This window comes from Trachypithecus francoisi, unplaced genomic scaffold (assembly GCF_009764315.1).
Source record: "Trachypithecus francoisi isolate TF-2019V2 unplaced genomic scaffold, Tfra_2.0 Lachesis_group1, whole genome shotgun sequence".
Lineage (NCBI taxonomy): Eukaryota > Metazoa > Chordata > Mammalia > Primates > Cercopithecidae > Trachypithecus > Trachypithecus francoisi.
Window position 1 is genome coordinate 54,935,738 of NW_022681454.1, and position 19,987 is coordinate 54,955,724.

Genomic DNA, 19,987 nt, shown 5'->3' on the forward strand with positions numbered 1-19,987 from the left:
TGACGAGTGGTTTTACACTGTCCTCAACAAATCAGTCTCTCCATCTAGTCATTAATGACACCTCAGTAGGCAGTGATATTTGAAATAAAAGGTTGTTTAAGAATTATGTTTCCCAATCTACTATCATGAGAAAGAGTCATTCTTGATGCAACTGAGAAAAGGGCATCCAGTGAAATATCATCTAGTTTTGAAAATGTTTTCCAGGTCCCTTTGGTCTAGCAATGTCTCAGTCCAGTATTTCCTAAAGTGTGAGAGCCATCTCATTTGCAGTATCCAAAAACATTTTTGGTAGCATATGGACAAAATGTTGTAGAATGGTTATGTATTAATTTTCATATTTTAGAAAAAAAGTATAATTCTACATTAAGCCCATGATTTCCTAAGTAGTATTTATTAGGATGAGGCTACAATAAAAAGTAAGTTGATACAAAGAAAAATATTAAGTAAATAATAGTACAGCTGCTTGTGGATATGGCGAAAACATAAAAAGGTGGCATGTCAATGACTCAAGCTGAGCAAAAATGCTATTCCTTTATTTACTTAGAGATGGGGCCTTGCCCTGTCATCCACGCTGGAGTGCAGTAGTGTGGTCACAGCTCACTGCAACCTCGAACTTCTGTGTTAAAGTGATCCTCCCACCTCAGCCTCCGGAGTAGCCAAGGCCACAGATGCATGCCATCGCACTCAGCTAATTTTTAAAGAAAAAAACCTTTAGTAGAGACAAGATTTCTCTATATTGCTCAGACTGGTCTCAAACTCCTGAGCTCAAGTGATCCTCTTACCCCAACCTCCCAAAGTGCTGAGATTACAGGCATGAGCCACTGCACCCGGCCTAATGCTCTTTATTGGCTCCTACTTCCTAGGGCAAAGATCCCTAGGATTACCAAAAGAGTTTGCTCATCCTTCTTCGGTTGAGCTAACAGAATGGCTGAACTCACCTTTTTTGATTCATTCAGATTATCTGACTATGAACTTCACATTTCATGAGCTGTTTTTTTGTTTGTTTGTTTGTTGTTTTTTTTTTTTTTGAGACGGAGTCTCTGTCGCCCAGGCTGGAGTGCAGTGGTGCGATCTCGGCTCACTGCAGGCTCTGCCCTCTGAGTTCACGCCATTCCCCTGCCTCAGACTCCCTAGTAGTTGGGACTACAGGTGCCCACCACTGTGCCCAGCTAAGTTTTTGTATTTTTAGTAGAGACGGGGTTTCACCATGTTAGCCACTATGGTTTCAATCTCCTGACTTCGTGATCCACCCGCCTTGGCCTCCCAAAGTGCTGGGATTACAGGTGTAAGCCACCGCGCCCGGCCTGATGAGCTGTTTTTGAAGGGCAGATAAAAACAGGAATATCTTGATTCTTATGGTTATGCTCAGGCAGGAGACAAAAGGATTAGTGGATAATAACACGTTCTTATGGCAGTACCTCAACAAAAAAGGTTCAAAAGTGTCCCAATTTGTAGAGAACATGGAGACAGGTCTTTCAGATCAAGGGTGCTCCTAACAAGATATTTAGCACCCTCTATATAATAGGTTATATTTGACTAAATGAATGACTACTCACATCTTAACTTTGTGAGTATCATAAAATAATATCAACAGTAGAAGTTCACATCTAGGTGCAAGGAAACTGTAACTCTAGGAATGACACCTACCTGAGGCACGGTCTTCACTTGGAACAGTATATTATGGAAGGAGTGTCCATCATTCGCCTGCAAGACTGCAACATCGGATGTGCTGTCTGAACCATCATGAGCATAGTGGAGAAGGCCTCTAGAGAGTTCATCCAGCTGGAATTGATAGATAGGGGCTGCAGGGGACTGAAGTGTTTGAAGCAATTGGCCATGAAGTGGAGGATCGATTACTTCAACGACCACATCCTGTGGGTTATCATCATCTCGGATGTCAAGCAGCTGGGTGGTGATGGTTGCCCTCTCTCCTCTGCTAATGTGGAGAACCTCATTTCTCAGCACATAGGGGGCCTGTGGAGTTGAAGGGAAGAAGAGTCAGTTAATAGGGAAAGAAAGGACAAACCAGTGGACTAGATACCTGATTGTTATTTCTATGCTTTTTTGAGAAACTCAAGGTGTTCTAGCAAAGCACCAAACTGTTCTATGGTGAAAGCATTTGTCAGAGGTGTGGTCAGTCATAGTAACACAACAACTAAGGTTACTTCACACCTCTGGGTTCTAGAGGTTTATCAAGCCACTTCAAGACTTGAGAGACAACTGGTGAGAGCTGCTAGCTTCTAAATCTCTAATTTCTCTGCTATCCTGACTTACATCATACCCCAAGAGAGACTAATAAGAGGTGTGAACTCTTTGGACTTGCCTTTGGGAGGACACACTTCACTCCAGGCCATATTGTAGTATACTGACTCACAGGAGCTACTTCTGCATCCTGAGCTCATGCCGCTTCTAGTCCCTCCCAGAAACTTTCTTCAGTTTTCTCATCTAAATCTTGATAGAGCCCCACCCCAACTCAGGTTATAAAGCCTGCCAAGATTATGGTCTAGGTGAGTAAGGCAACCACCTGGCTAATTCATGTGACAAGGCTAATATAGTAAAATTTAATATCTTTTTCTTGGGATTGTCAGGTTACCTCCCACCAACTTGAGTAAGCAGATAAAATGTTCTTTCATAAAGATAAAAGCTAATGAACCACAACAGAAAAAAAAAAAAAGCTCACCCAAAAAATTGAGGCCAGAAGCCAAAGAAAATATTATTTTGATTTTTAAACAAATATCATTTGAAGTAGAACCATCTAGGACTTTTCTCAACACACTGCCTTCTTTAATCCAAATGGCTTTCTTTTAAAACTACCCAAGCCACCCTCCTGGTCTCCTGGAAATTACAATCTCTATTAAAGGAATGTCTAATACATCATTATAATAGTCACATAGTGGGAAATTAGATGATAGTTACTCTTCAGAATTCTCAAGTGAGAATTCTACAGTTGTGATTCTATACATGGGAAAGAGTGACCCCTCCTATTCTGAAAGAGGAAAAGTCAAAGGTGATGTCAAAATCCACAAATGGAAAAGACCAAATTAACTTGCATGAGAAAATATCAGAGAGGCTCAAGACCACATTGAAACATTGCAGAAATATAAAAGAACAAAAGTAAGTTAAAATTATTTTCTAAAATTCCATTTTAAAGACTTAAAATGATACAAGTTTCTCATATAATAAATAAAATTAAATGTGCCCTCCTTACTCACTTGATTGTGGAAAAACCTATAAGCCACACTTGGGGAGCCATGGGAACTCACCATGTCAGATTAGGAAGACTTGCCAATATCTACCTTTGGTCTTTCACTGGAGTAACTTTATTAGCCCAAACAAAAAGAACAAAACAAAGTTTCTGAGTGTAAGGACTGAGAAACATCTAAACTAGTACGTTGTACGACTGGAGGTAGCCCTCTGTCCTAAATTTACAGAGATCACCTTGTCTTCACTTTTTTTTTTTTTTTAGACAGAGTCTCACTCTGTTGCCCAGGCTGGAGTGCAGTGGCATGATCTTAGCTCACTGCAACTTCCACCTCCCTGGTTCAAGCTAGTCTCCTGCCTCAGCCTCCTGAGTAGCTGGGATTACAGGTGTCCATCACCACACACCCGGCTAATTTTTGCATTCTCAGTAGAGACGTGGTTTCACCATGTTGGCCAGGCTGGTCTCGAACTCCTGACCTCGGGTGATCCACCCACTTCGGCCTCCCAAATTGCTGGGATTACAGGCATAAGCCACTGAGCCCAGCCTGTTTTAGCTTTAATTAAAACAAAATTTATATATTTTGCTCACCCATGAGATCAAATTAACTTAGGATCATTTTCAAATCATTAAACTCCAATTTATCCCTGATGTGATAATATCATCAAGAAGAGGTGAACTGGGCTATTAATATCATTCTGAAGCCACCTCTGGTTCAAGTCTGTGTTATCCACGATCCTTTCATTTTTGGACAGAATATATAAAAACATCAGATGAAAAACAATAATCTAGTGTCCTTCCTTGAATCATGAATAACATGATACTGACATCTGGATATTTAGCTAGTCTTGGTTCCTCAGGAGAATATTCCACTCTCTTGCTTTTCATAACTTATGAATATACCTATTTCCCTATTCTTTGCACATTTTGGCTCTTCAATCCCTCAAGCCCAGTTCCTAGAGTAGCTACCACTATATGTATACTGGTCCCATAAGTACAACTTGACGGAGATGAATGATAAGAGGTGAGTTCAAAGGGCCATCACACTGAGTTTTACAGCATCTACCATGACTTCCTCATGTCTGTGTTTTGTTGACGGCCACACTGGCACACTGGAACCTCATTTAAGTAGATCCTTAATAATATTCTCTAACTGCTACAAATTCCACATACTAGAGAAAGATACAACAAACTCCACCTAAAAATAAAGACAGTCTTTTTTGTTGGTTTGTTTGTTTGAGACAGGGTCTCACTGTGTTGCTCAGGCTGGGGCACGGTGGCATGATCGTCATTCATTGCAGCCTCAATCTTCCTGAGCTCAGGTGATCCTCCCATCTCAGCTTCCCAAGTAGCTGGGACTACAGGAATGCATCACCAGGCCCAGCTAATCTTTTGCATTTTTTTTCTGTTTCAGTATAGATGGGGTTTCGCCATGGTGCTCAGGCTGGCTTCAAACTCCTGGGCCCAAGCAATCCACCTGCCTCAGCCTCCCAAAGTGCTGAGATTATAGGCATGAGCCACTGCACCCTGCCAATTATTTGGGAGGGCTGCTAGCAGATTCAGTAAAGTAAAGTTAGGTATCATGTAATGGTTAAGAACACTGCCTCTGTAGCCAGATTTACTGGGCACAGACATTGACTCCCTATTTATTAGCTATATTACCATAGACAAGTTACGTCACCTTCTTGTGACTTTGCTTCCTTGTCTGTAAATTGGAAACAATAATACCTCATAATATTGGCATAAGGATTAACTGAGTTACTTAAGTGAAACACTAAGACTATAACACTAAGTACTAGAGGAATATTAGTAATTTTGGTTGCTGCTGTTGTTATTACCCAGAAGTCCTAAAAATTACTCCCGTGGCATCTCAAGAGGAAGCCAAGACTAGATTAATTTAATGCAATCATTTTCATTAAATCCACAGGGAACCTGGATTTTGTGCTTGAGAACTAGTAGGCATGTAAAGTTATTAATTCCTTGGCCATTTTTATTACCTGTGTTGAAAACGCTTGTATGTTGATCAGCTGTGGCTCAGAGAAGAACTGCTGGTCACTAATTTTCAGGAAAAAGTAACCTTTCCTAAAGAAGTCCCAAAGAAAGGAATAAGAAAATATAATCATTACATTAGACTTTAGACAGAAAAGGCTTAAAAACATTTTCAGGTTATGTGTAGGTAAGAATTTGGATCAAACTGCTGCAGCAATGTCATATTCATACTATAAAGAAAAACTACCAGATAAAGATGAACATAGTAAGATTCAGGTAAAAATACTGTGTGTTCTTAAATCTCCTTATAACAATTATAATAATTATGTAACCATTTTATTTCCTATCTTTCTAAACTGAATAAAGAAAAGACTGAAAAATGAGTTGTCAGGCCAAGGCAGATTAGCAATATATCGTAGGCTAATGGTTAAACTGAAGAATTGAAAGGAATCTTTTATAGTCTCTGACCAGTTCTTCACGATTCCCTCTTCCCAACAAATGCTCTTCCTAACCCATGCCCAATTCATGTGTGTGGGCCCCCGGTAACAATGTTTGCAATGTCTGTATTACATGGCTGTTCATCTCCCCTCACTCCCCACCAGCCCACACATAGTCATTGTGGACAGACTAGGGAAGGATGGCTGATTCTGGAGATTTGCAACTGGCCCAAGAGCCAGCAGTCAGTCTCCGCATTTGACTACAGGACAACCAGAGTCTATGGTGTAGAACAAGTCTGCCTGTAAGAGAGAAGTGAATGAAGCCTACAAGCAAAGAGACACAGGGATGACAGAAGAGTTGATTCCTGCTTCCTCTTCCCAGTCCTTGCTTCCATACTGTCCTGGAGCACAATTGCCCTTGGTGCCTTTGAGATCTGAGCCACTCCTGCAATGTTATAACAAACCTTACATTTTTGCTAATCTAGTTTAAGTTTACTTCCATTACTTGCAACCAAAGAGTCCCAATTAATAATAAAATAAGCCGTTGTTCAAGCAGCTTCAGAGACTGCTAGAGGGAAGGTAAGACTTACCCACCTTCAAAGCCAAACCAAGAACAGAACTTGCTGCTGACTGGTAAGATATAGGACTACTGCATTATGGGTATTTTTGAATTCTAATCTACCAGAGGGACCATTGTTTTAAAAGTTCTTTTGAAGTTATTCTTGGAACTACTATTTATACATGAAAGAATGTGGATGGATCTCAAAAGCATTATGGCAAAAGACAGAAACAAAAGGCTACATATTGTTGGATTCCATTCACCTAACGTTTTAAAAACCACAAAACTATAGCAGTAAAACTGGATCAGTGGTCACCAGTGACTGGGGGAAAAGGAGCAACTATAAAAAGGAGACTTTTGGGGTAATGAAACTATTTTACATATTGACTATGGTTGTGGTCACAAGACTGCAAAACTGTATACAGTTATTAATATTTATAGAACAATACACTTCAAAATGGGGGATTTTATTGAATGCAAATTATACCTCAATAAACCTGATTGTTTTTTAAAAAACTATTTTTGTCTTCCCTTCTCTTCTATCTTCCCTTCATTTTCTGTCCCATTTAAGTCCTGTCCCTCTCCACCACCACCTCAGGCTTCAAGAGAATGTAACTGATGGATTGCCTTCCAGGAAAGAAGAGATGGTAAGACAAAAATAGTTTTTTAAAAATGATTTTTGGTGGCACTGAGGTTCCAATAACAGTGTTCAGTATATCAGCAATACCATTTTATCCCAGTGATGGCAACTACACCTATAGGTTGTCTTCTACTCCACAGAAGCATTCTAATCCCAAAGGAATCCAATCCTGAAGAATCGTGGTCAGTGTCTTCGTGGTTAAAAACAAAACAAAACACAAACTTACTTGTTTTGTATTATTCAGAGACTTTAATAATTTTATTTTCCATGGGTTTCTACCAACCTCATTTTATTATTATTCTCCTTCTTTCTTTTGTTGAATTTTTACTGTGCCTCTCATTCTTTCTTTTGTTGGATAAAGAGAATCCAGTATTAAAATGGGTGCCCCAAAAAGAGGACTGTATTTCCTAAACTGCCATTCTTTGTCCCTTTTAGGGGTACAAAGCTATGATTTCACAAAAAAACAGGTGATGAGAGGTTAAAGAAGTTAAATAGACAAGAAGGTTGACCTTGGTTGTCTATGAAGCTTTATGCTTTTCATAAGCGACTGCAAGAAAAGGGATTACTATACAGAGTTGTATCACTCTGTGTTTGTGTGTCTGTGTGATAGAAATACTTAAGAATAGGCCAGGTGTGGCAGCTCACGCATGTAATTGCAGCACTTTGGGAGGCCAAGGCAGGCAGATCACTAGAGGTGAGGAGTTCGAGACCAGTCTGGCGAATATAGTGAAACCCTACATCTTCTAAAAATACAAAAATTAGCTGGGCATGGTGGCGTGTGCCTCTAGTCCCAGCTACTCAGGAGGCTGAGGCACGAGAATCACTTGAACCCAGGAGGCAGAGGTTTTGGTGAGCCAAGATCATGCCACTGTACTTCAGCCCGGGTGACAGAGTGAGATTCTGTCTCAAATAATAATAATAATACTTATAGTAAAAATGAATGCAGAATATATAGTAGGAATTTGAGGAGTCTATGGCGTCAAACACCAGAGTGTTAAGCTTCATCTCTGTAGCAATACTTTTCTATGAGGTGACCTTTTGTCCTTTGAGGAGGGAAGTATGCCTATTGTTCCTAGTATATTAGGGAGGCAGAAATCATTGTGGCTAAAGGCATGGGTTGTGGAATCAGTCTTGGCTTGGAGTCTCAGCTCTGCACACACATGTTGAGAGGTCTTGGGCAAGATGACCTATACTCTCAAGGCCTCAGTTTCCTTATCTGTAGACTAGGAACATGAGATATATAGATCATGTAAAGTGCTTAACATGATGCCTGGCTCAAAGTTAGCACTCCATAAATGCTAGTTGTTCTTATTCCTATAATATGATCTTCCAAGGTCACTGGCATCATCACCTCTGAATTACAATAGAGAAAAATGCCATCTACTTTTCTCCTCACCTATCTCCCAGCCCAAATCTCAAAACCAACCAACCCTCAAGGTTAGTGTTGACAGCAGAAAATACTCACTGCACCCTTGTCACTGTTCCATGGGTTTCAACTCCTTGTTTATACATAGAGTCTATGCTGAATTATCTGCACTAATGAAGTAGAGCAGGATGAAGGATAATCCAAAAGGCTAATCTTTGGGGGGCACCCCCTGACTTCTGTGGAGTAGATTTACCCTGCTAATTATATAGCTATATTTGCTTGGGTTGGTGTTAACATTCAATTGCATTCCTGAAGCATATGTCAGCTGGGGTAGGGAAGGCAGCCAGAAGTGTGCTAAGCATCAGGGGAAAACTGAATCAGGCTTAAAAATTAACCACAATTAATCCCATAATGTGGATAATAAAAACTTCACTGTGATTCTAAGTTTCCTTCCAACTCTAAAATCCTAGAGACCATACAACACCTTGAAAAGCATGTGCTCCATCCACTTTCTCTCTGCCACCCACTCCCAGTGTATTGCCACAATGTTGAAGCAGCAGCTGTAACATCTAGGTATATGACCACTTTTGTTTCTGCTGGGCCAAAAATCTGAGTAATTGAACCAGGATTTTTCTGTTGCATCAGAGAATTACCCATAATTATGTGAGAAAACGAAAATGTCTCTAACAGATGCACGTTCTTTGAGCAATCACAGGGAAATGATGACAGGCAGCTGACAGCATTTGGGTTTGTGGAGTATTGATCTTCCCTAGATGAGAAGGGTTAGCTATTAAGAAAGAGAGACCGGGACAGGGTGGAGGAGTGGAAAAGCAATGATGAAAAGGAGGCAGGAAGAAAACAACAAAACACACAGTCACCTGAGTTTTTCTTTGCTGTGCACAAAACGCACTTTCTTCTCGTTCACATCTTTCCAGCTAAAACGTCCAGCCTTGTCCAGCTGAACCTCTTTTCCATTTCTTGAGAGCACTAGCTGACCATTGGTGGGAGCACTCACAACATGAAACACGAGATCTTCGACCCTACCCTCCTGGTCTTGGACATTCAGGAGGGAAAAATCCAGTGGCTTTATTGAACCAATTGGGAGGATCAGGGAACCATTCACATGAAGACTAGGGGTAAGTATTTTGCCTGAAAAACAGGAACCCAAAGGTGAAGCTTGTGGTACCTTCCCTAATTAGGTCAATTTCCCCTTATTTTTATTTTTTCAGACCACCTCCTTACAATTTCCAGAGAATAAACACAAAATAAGAAACAGAGTTGATTTCACTGCATAAACAGTGTGCTGGAGTTTACAGTATTACATCGTTACAAAAGACCACAACTGTCAGCTGGCTTTAGGGAGCTTCAGTGTTCCTGAAGAATACACATGATGTCTCTTTGCCTCCCAGTGGGGTCCTCAGGTGTGAGTCACTGCTCCTGTTCTTTGACACACATTCCATATAGAAGACAAGGAGCCTGGAAACTATGCCGATGGCTGGAGTAGGCCATTCCCAATTCCATGCCAAACCAAAGGTTAATGGCTATTTTCTTCTTTTAAAGAAGTTTAGGTGAGGAAACAAGTCCTAGTTCCAAACCACTACCTATCTTTACGACTGCATCTGCCAAACACTGCTCTCACTTCCTGCTGAGCTCTGGCTCTGACTCGGACATGTTCTCCTCTTACAGGCAGCTCCAGCTTTCCTTTCAGCTGCCCTCCATGTGCCAACCCTTTTTTTGTTTTAATTTTAAATAAACTTGTAATGTTGTTAACTCAGAGCTGCACAGCTGAGATTCTGGGCTACGGTATACAATAAGCCTCCCAGTGGTTACCGCCCTGGATGCACATGACAAGAACATAGGACTTCAATGTAATCATTAAACTATAAAACTCTTAGAAGAAAATATAGGAGTATATTTTTGAATTAGACAATGCTTTCTTAGATAAGACATAAAAAGCACACATGACAAAAGAAAAAATAAATGAACATCATCAAAATGTAAAACTTTTGTATTCAAAGGGTACCTGTGAGAAAGTGAAAAGACAACACACAGAATGGGAGTAAACACACAAATCATATATCTACAAAGGGACTTGTATCAAGAATATGTAAAGAACTCCTATAACTCAACAATAGAAAATGAAAAACCCAATTTTTAAAATGGGTGAAGAATTTGAATCTGCATTTCTTCAAAGAAGATACACAAAGGCCAATAAGCACATGAGCAGGTGCAAAATCATAACCACAATAAGATATTGCCTCATGTTTTTGACGAACGACTCTCAAAAGCCAACACTCAGTAATGTCCCTCCCAAGCTTTACTCACCTATAAAGGTTTTTGGGATTCAAAATTAAGACTGAATTTAAATTCACTTCTCTTTGTTATTTAAGGTAACGTGTCCATTAATGTGTTGGAAGAGGCTGGCTTCATTTCTTAACATGTTACTTATTATTATTATTATTATTATTATTATTTTGAGATGGAGTCTTGCTCTGTCGCCCAGGCTGGAGTACTGTGGCATGATCTCGGCTCACCATAACCTCCACTTCCTGGGTTCAAGCGATTCTCCTGCCTCAGCCTCCTGAGTAGCTGGGATTACAGGCGCTCATTACTGTGCTAATTTTTGTATTCTTAGTAAAGACAGGGCTTCACCATGTTGACCAGGCTGGTCTTGAACTCCTGACCTCAGATGATCTGCCTGCCTCGGCCTCCCAATGTGCTGGAATTACAGGCATGAGCCACCACGCCGGGCCGATGTTACATATTTTTAAGGGCAAACAGAGTAGCTTGAAATCCATCCACTAGAAACATGTGAACCTCATGAAGCAGACTCCTCATACTATTTGTTATTTATTTATAATTTATCTCTAATGTGTGAAAAGGGGTGTACCACTGCACTTTGACATAATTAGCTCTACAAATTTATATAAATATAAATAAATCATAGGTAAATATAGTCATGTGCTCTATAACATTTCAGTCAACAATAGACCACTTATATGGTGGTGATCCCATAAAATTATACTGTACCTTTTCTATTTTAGGTATGTTTAGATACACAAATACTTACTATTGTGTTACAATTGCCTATGGTATTCAGTACACTCACATGCTGTACAGGTTTGTAGCCTATATTATATAGCCTTTGTGTGCAGTAGGCTATATCATCTAGGTTTGGGTAACTACACTCTATGAAGTTCAAACAATGATGAAACTGCTTAATGATGCATTTCTCAGAATGTATCCCCATCATTAAGCAAAGTGTGACTGTATATATATAATTTTCTATAACACGATTGTAGTTCAGGAACTTAGCTAAGTTTTATGCCAATTTCTTAGCTGATAGCTGTGACTTTTAAGGCACAGATTGCTTCTTTTCCTTTCCAATGATTATAGAAGTTGAGATTTCCCAATTTTCCATATTCTATAAAGAGTCCCTTACTCCTTAGCAGCACCATGGGTTTTCCCAAATTGGGAATGCTGCATTTTGTATCACATAAGTCAATTATGTCTGCAAACTCAGCCTTCACATAGAGAAATTATTGGTAAGTTCACCAGGCCATCAGAGGAGAAACACTTACCAGAACATGTCTCATTAGAGGAGTGGGCAGAAAAGCCAGGAACACAGTTGTAAACACAGAGGCCACTCTTCAGAAAGAACCCATGGTCACAGAGGTGACAACGGTCCCTGCGGCTGCACTGCAAGCACCCCCGAGGACAGGCTATTAGAAAAGGAAACACTAAATGAGATTCAATCAAGGCACCACCAGCAACAGAGAAATAAAGGGCTTTCAAACAGAAGAGTCAGAGCACATGCAACAAATGAGCCCTAACTGTAACAAAAGAGAAGACTGACGGTTTCCTCGTAGAATGTACAGGGAGCTGATCTATAGAGAGGAACACTCCTCGCTTTACCTAATGCGATCTAAAAATGTTACACATACATGAATTGTTTAAAAAGTTAACCATACTGACTTGTAAGAAAAGACCTTTGTAGTGATTAAGAGCACAGACTCTTTCTAGGTACCCTTCCTTCCCTAACCTTCCCAGCTGTTGACCTCGGGCAAGTTCTGTTTCACAGTCGATGCCATAATTTTCTTGTCTTAAAAATGGGGACATTAATAGCACCTAATGCAAATAATTGTTGGGAGGATTATATGTGTTATAATGTGCAGTGACTGAAACAGTGCGTTTCAGGTACGCAGGAAGGGCTCAGTTGTTCTACTACTACCACCGTTGTATTTCTTCTTCTTATTGTTATTAGTAGTAGTAGTATTTAATAGTATTTTAAATACTGGAGGAGAGCAGCTATTAATAGGACCATAGGATTACTTTTCGGGTCAAGTTAACAATTTTCTAGGAAGAGTTTTTACTGACTAATTTTTCTGCTTTCTTAGTTGAGATTTGGTTATAGAGAGGCTACACAGTATAGTTTAAAGGGCCCTGGATTGGAATCAGAAAACCTGGGTTTAACATCTGATCTTAAGTTGCTGTGATTAACACTTTTAAGTCTCTTATTTTTCTTTCACTTGTAAAACAGGATTCATAGTGTCTGTCATATTTTATCAAGCCATTGTGAATATGAAATTAGATAATGCAAATGGGGGAAATTTAGTGATATGTAAATGCTATGCCTGGTTAATAGCATTATTAAATGTCAGGTACTACAGTGGGGCATACAAACCAAGTTTTGATAGATATGATGAGAAAAAACTGATAAAACTCTCTAGCTAATCCAGTGGACAAGGAGATTAAGACTTGGGGTTCAACTTGAGTTTCATAAAAGCTCCAGTGTGTTTGACTAAATTGTCCCCAAAATTCCCATTCTTTAAGGATACTCTCAGAATCACGGGTAATTTAGTCTAAACACTAAAAATTCTATGTCTATATCAACAGGGCTGATCCACTCTTAATGGATCCCTCACTGTAGATCAATATAAGCTTTACATTCCATAAAATATTGGCTTTGTTTCCATAAAGACCTTTGGGGACAATATTGATTTGTGTAAGAGAATATTGGCTTACACTCCTATATCCTATTTAACCAACATATGGCAGATATGCATGTGAAGCCATCAATTACTTAGGCTAAGCTCTCTGGGCTTTCATTCCGCTTTCTAATTTAAGTGTTCTTGGATACCTGAGAGTCAGCACATGTGACTTACTTGCTGCCTTCACTTCTTTCCAGAATAATCAAAACAGTCTCCAAGTTACCTGTGCATTTGTGCTTTACATGATCTGCAAAGTACCCCTTCCCACATTCCTGGACGCACTGGGCTTCCAAGAGGAGAAATGGCCCTTCGCAGCGGGTACACTCATGGGGACCTTGGCACTGGAGACAGTAGCTGTCACAGTCTGAAAGACAAAAGTCAAGTCATCAGGAATCTGTGTGGCTTTCCAGGGACTCCAGGCCCTTGTGGGAAGGCAGCATGAGATGTCCAGCAGCAGTATAGCCTAGTGTACCTGGCAAAGGACCATATGAAGAGTGAAGGAGTCTGGGTTCTGGTTGTGACTATGATACTTACCAGCTGGGAGACTTAGGATTAGTCACTCTACCTCACTGAGCCTCAGTGTTCTTCTCTATAAAATGGGGGTTGATATACTGTCCTATCCACCCATGGAAAATGCTAGATAAACTATAAAGTGAATGACAGATATCAGCAGCCATTATTATTATTATTATTATTATTATTATTATTATTTGAGATGGAGTTTTGCTTGTTGCCCAGGCTGGAGTACAGTGGCACAATCTTGGCTCAACCAACCTCCGCCTCCCAGATTCAAGTGATTCTCCTGGTTTAGCCTTCCTGAGTAGCTGGGATTATAGGCATGTGCCACCATGCTTGGCTAATTTTGTATTTTTAGTAGAGATGGGGTTTCTCCATGTTGGTCAGGCTGGTCTCGAACTCCCGACCTCAGGTGATCCATCTCCCTCCGCCTCCCAAAGTGTTGGGATTACAGACGTGAGCCACCATTCCTGGCCTAAGCAACTATTATTATTATTAGTCCTTGGCTCTCAATACTATTTTGCTGAAGTGTTGACCTTTTGTGGTTCATCAAGTCAGTTTTCAGTCCTCCAGGAATACTCCTAGGAATGCCATCTGTACACTTTTGAGGGGAATTTCAGGGTCTGAGAATTTTGTAGTGTTCAGTCGAGGCTAAATGGGATACTAGGCCAGAGAGAGATGATTGTGAGCTATATGCAATACAGAGGGTTGAAGGGGTCAGTGAGTGAAATCATCGGATCTTCCCATACGCCCAAATGCCTAGGGTACAAACACCTTCCCACCTGGAGCCTGACTGTTCAATTTTTAAGAAAATCTGAAAGTAACAGCTAACACACACCTGTTTGTGTGGTCCTATATGCCCAAGATTCCCATACTGCCCTCAAATTTTAGCAAATGTGTTATTAGGGCATGGAAGATGAAAAGGGGAAATGTTCATGATAACAAAGATAGCTCTTAGGAAAGAAACCAGAAACTGGGTAAAAAGCCAGAAGGGGAAACTTGCCACAGTTTCCTTCTGAGAAGAGTACAAACCGGAGGTGGCCAAGGTATGGCTGAACACACAGCAGGGCCTCTACACACTTACTCTTGCAGAGGCCCGAGTCCTGGTAAAATGATGACCGGCACTGCTCCACACAGGCCCCATCCTGGAGAACGTAGCCATCCATGCACTGCAGGCAGTCTGTTTTCAGGGGCCCACTGCAGGCACTGCAGCTCCAATCACACTCTAAAAGAGAAAGTCTGCATTAGATTATCTTCCTTTCTGTCCACCCTCAGACCCAGAAATTCATTTATGAGGAGTCTGTTTGCAGCCGCAAGGAGTAAAATAAGGACAATGTAAGAGATGTCAGATAAGCAGACTCAAACGAGGTTTCCACTTGTAGTAGCCTGAATGCTTCTCTGAGCTTTAAGTGTTCCCTAATTATGTTAGACATGGACATGTACAAGGAGCACTCCATGCTTGTGCCAAGCCTGCTTGTCAGCAGGGCTGCTGAGAAACCAGATCACTCTGGTCTTAATTCTTTATCCCTGTGCCACATCAAGTCTTCAGGCAAAACCTGCCTCAGGGAGTGGCCAACTCGCCCCACAAACCTGTCAGTTTGTGGTGAAAAACAAGATTATCACAAATCTACCCCATTATAAATGATTTCATAACTATGCTGGCAGTTTTCAGCTAACCCTGACTTCTTTCAAGTACTCAATGCTCAATAGGTAAAGAGATGTCAGAGACTCAACTAAGAATGCATCTGCTGCCACCAATAATACCAGTTGCATGAGTTTCTATCTCTCAAAACCAGGCATTGACCAAAATGACAGAAGGAACCAATGATGTCAGAATTATATGGGGCATAAAGGTCCTGTCCAGAAAGAAAGAGGTTGCTAAAACAATAGAAGATCTCATTTAGGCATTAGAACAGACTCAATTACATGTTAATTTGCTCCATAAGCACCTATGGGATAGTCACTGAACAGCAGGAGGGGGCAATATAAAGGTGGTAGTGTAGAACTTGTCATCAAGGAGCTTATGTTCTAGAGGGGTCTAACCTTGAATGTATACGCAAATAATCCAGGGAGGTTGTTAAAAATATGGATTAGGCTCAACATCAGATTTATCAAATCAGAGTCTCAGGGATTGGGATGGGGCAAGGGAAAACATGTTGCTGCTGTACTTGTTATTGTGAATATTATAGTTGTTGCTCTTGCTGTTGTTTTTAATGGCCCAGGCAATTCTGATGCAGTCAGAAAACTAATGTTTGAAAGCCAGTGTTGTAGCTGGTAAGGGAAGTGCTACATGCATGGAAGATGGGATGGGATAGCAGTTAAGTGCTTAAACCCCAGTTAAGTGCATGGGTTTTGAAGAAAGGTAAATCTGTATTCAAGTCATGACTTTGCTACTTCTTATCTGTATTATCCTATAATAATGTTTTTATCTATATTATCCTCGGTTTCTCACCTGTAAAACATGGGTGAGAATAGTACCCATTTCATAAAGTCATTGTGAAGAATAAAATCAAATAATGAAATTCAATAATTTAGCACAGTGCCTGGCATACAGTAACAACTCAATAAACATTTGCTGCTGAACTGTTTCTCTCAGAGAACCTACCTCCATTCAGGGCCACCCTGGATCTCACCTTCCATTTCTGCTAAGAAACTGGAGAAACCTCTCATGAGTTACCTTTTCTCTTCCTTGATAGAATATTTCTAAGTCCCAAAGAAATCAGGTAAATATGCAAGACAGTACACGTGCTTCCAAGAAGACTTACAAAGTTAATCCTATTCCTTTATTTGGCTGAATCAGTCCTGAGGGAAAATGACTAAAACAGAGCCTTGAAAACTGCCAGCATAGTTATGAAATCATCTATAATGGGGTGGATTTGTGATAATCTTGTTTTTCACCACAAACTGACAGCTACTGGTTAGAAGTCAAAAAAAAAAAAAAAAGAAAAGAAAGGAAAAAACCTCTGCGGTCTTGAACACAGCAGACCACCTAAGTTGACAACCAAGTAGAATTTCTTGGAATGGAAAGTGTGTAATTTTGCAGAACCTTATAGCATCCTAAGTTTACTTGACAGATGTTTGACCACCATATCTAAGCTCTAGCTTCTCTGCCAGAATCAGAAGGATAGAGAGAAATGTGGAAGGAGGCAGGAATGAGGAAATGGACAGGAGCAAGTAAAACCTGTTCTTTACCTCTGCTTTTCCTCTTGCTGAGCACTACCATTCAAAGAGCATAAGCCCCAAGAATTCCAACTACTGGAGAGCAAAGAAAAAGGCACTTGGCATTTGACATTATCTCCCTATAAATTTCCTTGAACACAGGGACTACATCTTCACTCATTTAAGTATGTTAAGCAGAAATGAACATATCAGACATGACTCCTGACCTCATCAAGCTTAGAGGTAGCAATCTAGAGTTGTAAATGCAAACACCTACAGCCCAGGAAGGTGATGTATCTTCAGAGTAGGCCTTGTGTGATAGAAAGGGAATGGTGGGGACTGATGAACTGAAGAGATCCTGCTCCATCCAGCAGGGATGACAGCTACACTGTTTCAACCTACAGTTGCACTGTCGGGATGCATATCCAACACTACTAGAGCTTCTGGTTAAAAAACAACAACATTTGAAAATCTCAATTTTTGGGGGGCGGAGCAAGATGGCCGAATAGGAACAGCTCCAGTCTCCACTCCCAGCGCGAGCGACACAGAAGACCGGTGATTTCTGCATTTTCAACTGAGGAGCGCAGCCCATCGCCAGCAACGGATCAAAGCTGGTCAGAGAATGACTTTGACGAAATGAGAGAAGAAGGCTTCAGTCCATCAAACTTCTCAGAGCTAAAGGAGGAATTACGTACCCAGAGCAAAGAAACTAAAAATCTTGAAAAAAGAGTGGAAGAATTGACAGCTAGACTAATTAATGCAGAGAAGGTCATAAACGAAATGACAGAAATGAAAACCATGACACGAGAAATACGTGAAAAATCCACAAGCTTCAGTGACCGACTCGATCAACTGGAAGAAAGAGTATCAGCGATTGAGGATCAAATGAATGAAATGAAGCGAGAAGAGAAACCAAAAGAAAAAAGAAGAAAAAGAAATGAACAAAGCCTGCAAGAAGTATGGGATTATGTAAAAAGACCAAATCTACGTCTGATTGGGGTGCCTGAAAGTGAGGGGGAAAATGGAACCAAGTTGGAAAACACTCTTCAGGATATCATCCAGGAGAACTTCCCCAACCTAGTAGGGCAGGCCAACATTCAAATTCAGGAATACAGAGAACGCCACAAAGATACTCCTCCAGAAGAGCAACTCCAAGACACATAATTGCCAGATTCACCAAAGTTGAAATGAAGGAGAGAATCTTAAGGGCAACCAGAGAGAAAGGTCGGGTTACCCACAAAGGAAGCCCATCAGACTAACAGCAGATCTCTCGGCAGAAACTCTACAAGCCAGAAGAGAGTGGGGGCCAATATTCAACGTTCTTAAAGAAAAGAATTTTCAACCCAGAATTTCATATCCAGCCAAACTAAGTTTCATCAGTGAAGGAGAAATAAAATCCTTTACAAATAAGCAAATGCTTAGAGATTTTGTCACCACCAGGCCTGCCTTACAAGAGACCCTGAAGGAAGCCCTAAACATGGAAAGGAACAACCGGTACCAGCCATTGCAAAAACATGCCAAAATGTAAAGACCATCGAGGCTAGGAAGAAACTGCATCAACTAACCAGCAAAATAACCAGTTAATATCATAATGGCTGGATCAAGGTCACACATAACAATATTAACCTTAAATGTAAACAGACTAAATGCTCCAATTAAAAGACACAGACTGGCAAACTGGATAAAGAGTCAAGACCCATCAGTCTGCTGTATTCAGGAGACCCATCTCACATGCAGAGACATACATAGGCTCAAAATAAAGGGATGGAGGAAGATCTACCAAGCAAATGGAGAACAAAAAAAAAGCAGGGGTTGCAATCCTAGTCTCTGATAAAACAGACTTTAAACTCTCAAAGATCAAAAGAGACAAAGAAGGCCATTACATAATGGTAAAGGGATCAATTCAACAGGAAGAGCTAACTATCCTAAATATATATGCACTCAATACAGGAGCACCCAGATTCATAAAGCAAGTCCTTAGAGACGTACAAAGAGACTTAGACTCCCATACAATAGTAATAGGAGACTTCAACACTCCACTGTCAACATTAGACAGATCAACGAGACAGAAAGTTAACAAGGATATCCAGGAATTGAACTCATCTCTGCACCAAGCAGACCTAATAGACATCTATAGAACTCTCCACCCCAAATCAACAGAATATACATTCTTCTCAGCACCACATCGCACTTATTCCAAAATTGACCACATAATTGGAAGTAAAGCACTCCTCAGCAAATGTACAAGAACAGAAATTATAACAAACTGTCTCTCAGACCACAGTGCAATCAAACTAGAACTCAGGACTAAGAAACTCAATCCAAACCGCTCAACTACATGGAAACTGAACAACCTGCTCCTGAATGACTACTGGGTACATAACAAAATGAAGGCAGAAATAAAGATGTTCTTTGAAACCAATGAGAACAAAGACACAACATACCAGAATCTCTGGGACACATTTAAAGCAGTGTGTAGAGGGAAATTTATAGCACTAAATGCCCACAAGAGAAAGCAGGAAAGATCTAAAATTGACACTCTAATATCACAATTAAAAGAACTAGAGAGGCAAGAGCAAACACATTCAAAAGCTAGCAGAAGGCAAGAAATAACTAAGATCAGAGCAGAACTGAAGGAGATAGAGACACAAAAAACCCTCCAAAAAATCAGTGAATCCAGCGGTTGGTTTTTTGAAAAGATCAACAAAATTGACAGACCGCTAGCAAGACTAATAAAGAAGAAAAGACAGAGGAATCAAATAGACGCAATAAAAAATGATAAAGGGGATATCACCACTGACCCCACAGAAATACAAACTACCATCAGAGAATACTACAAACACCTCTATGCAAATCAACTAGAAAATCTAGAAGAAATGGATAATTTCCTGGACACTTACACTCTCCCAAGACTAAACCAGGAAGAAGTTGAATCCCTGAATAGACCAATAGCAGGCTCTGAAATTGAGGCAATAATTAATAGCCTACCCCCAAAAAAAGTCCAGGACCAGATGGATTCACAGCTGAATTCTACCAGAGGTACAAGGAGGAGCTGGTACCATTCCTTCTGAAACTATTCCACTCAACAGAAAAAGAGGGAATCCTCCCTAACTCATTTTATGAGGCCAACA

General features: G+C 40.4%; 1 protein-coding gene and 1 pseudogene across 1 annotated transcript in view; both read right to left on the reverse strand.

Annotated features, from left to right (window-relative positions):
* Positions 1 to 19,987, reverse strand: part of FRAS1 (Fraser extracellular matrix complex subunit 1) — a 478,911-nt gene that overhangs the window by 180,440 nt on the left and 278,484 nt on the right. The window contains exons 24-29 of the mRNA XM_033214331.1: positions 14,782 to 14,922; positions 13,405 to 13,545; positions 11,772 to 11,912; positions 9,069 to 9,339; positions 5,197 to 5,281; positions 1,648 to 1,974 (exon numbers count right to left, since the gene is read on the reverse strand). Of these exons, the coding sequence (XP_033070222.1) occupies positions 1,648 to 1,974; positions 5,197 to 5,281; positions 9,069 to 9,339; positions 11,772 to 11,912; positions 13,405 to 13,545; positions 14,782 to 14,922 (1,106 nt within the window). The remainder of the gene's footprint in view (positions 1 to 1,647; positions 1,975 to 5,196; positions 5,282 to 9,068; positions 9,340 to 11,771; positions 11,913 to 13,404; positions 13,546 to 14,781; positions 14,923 to 19,987) is intronic.
* LOC117086245 lies at positions 9,619 to 9,861 on the reverse strand (annotated as a pseudogene).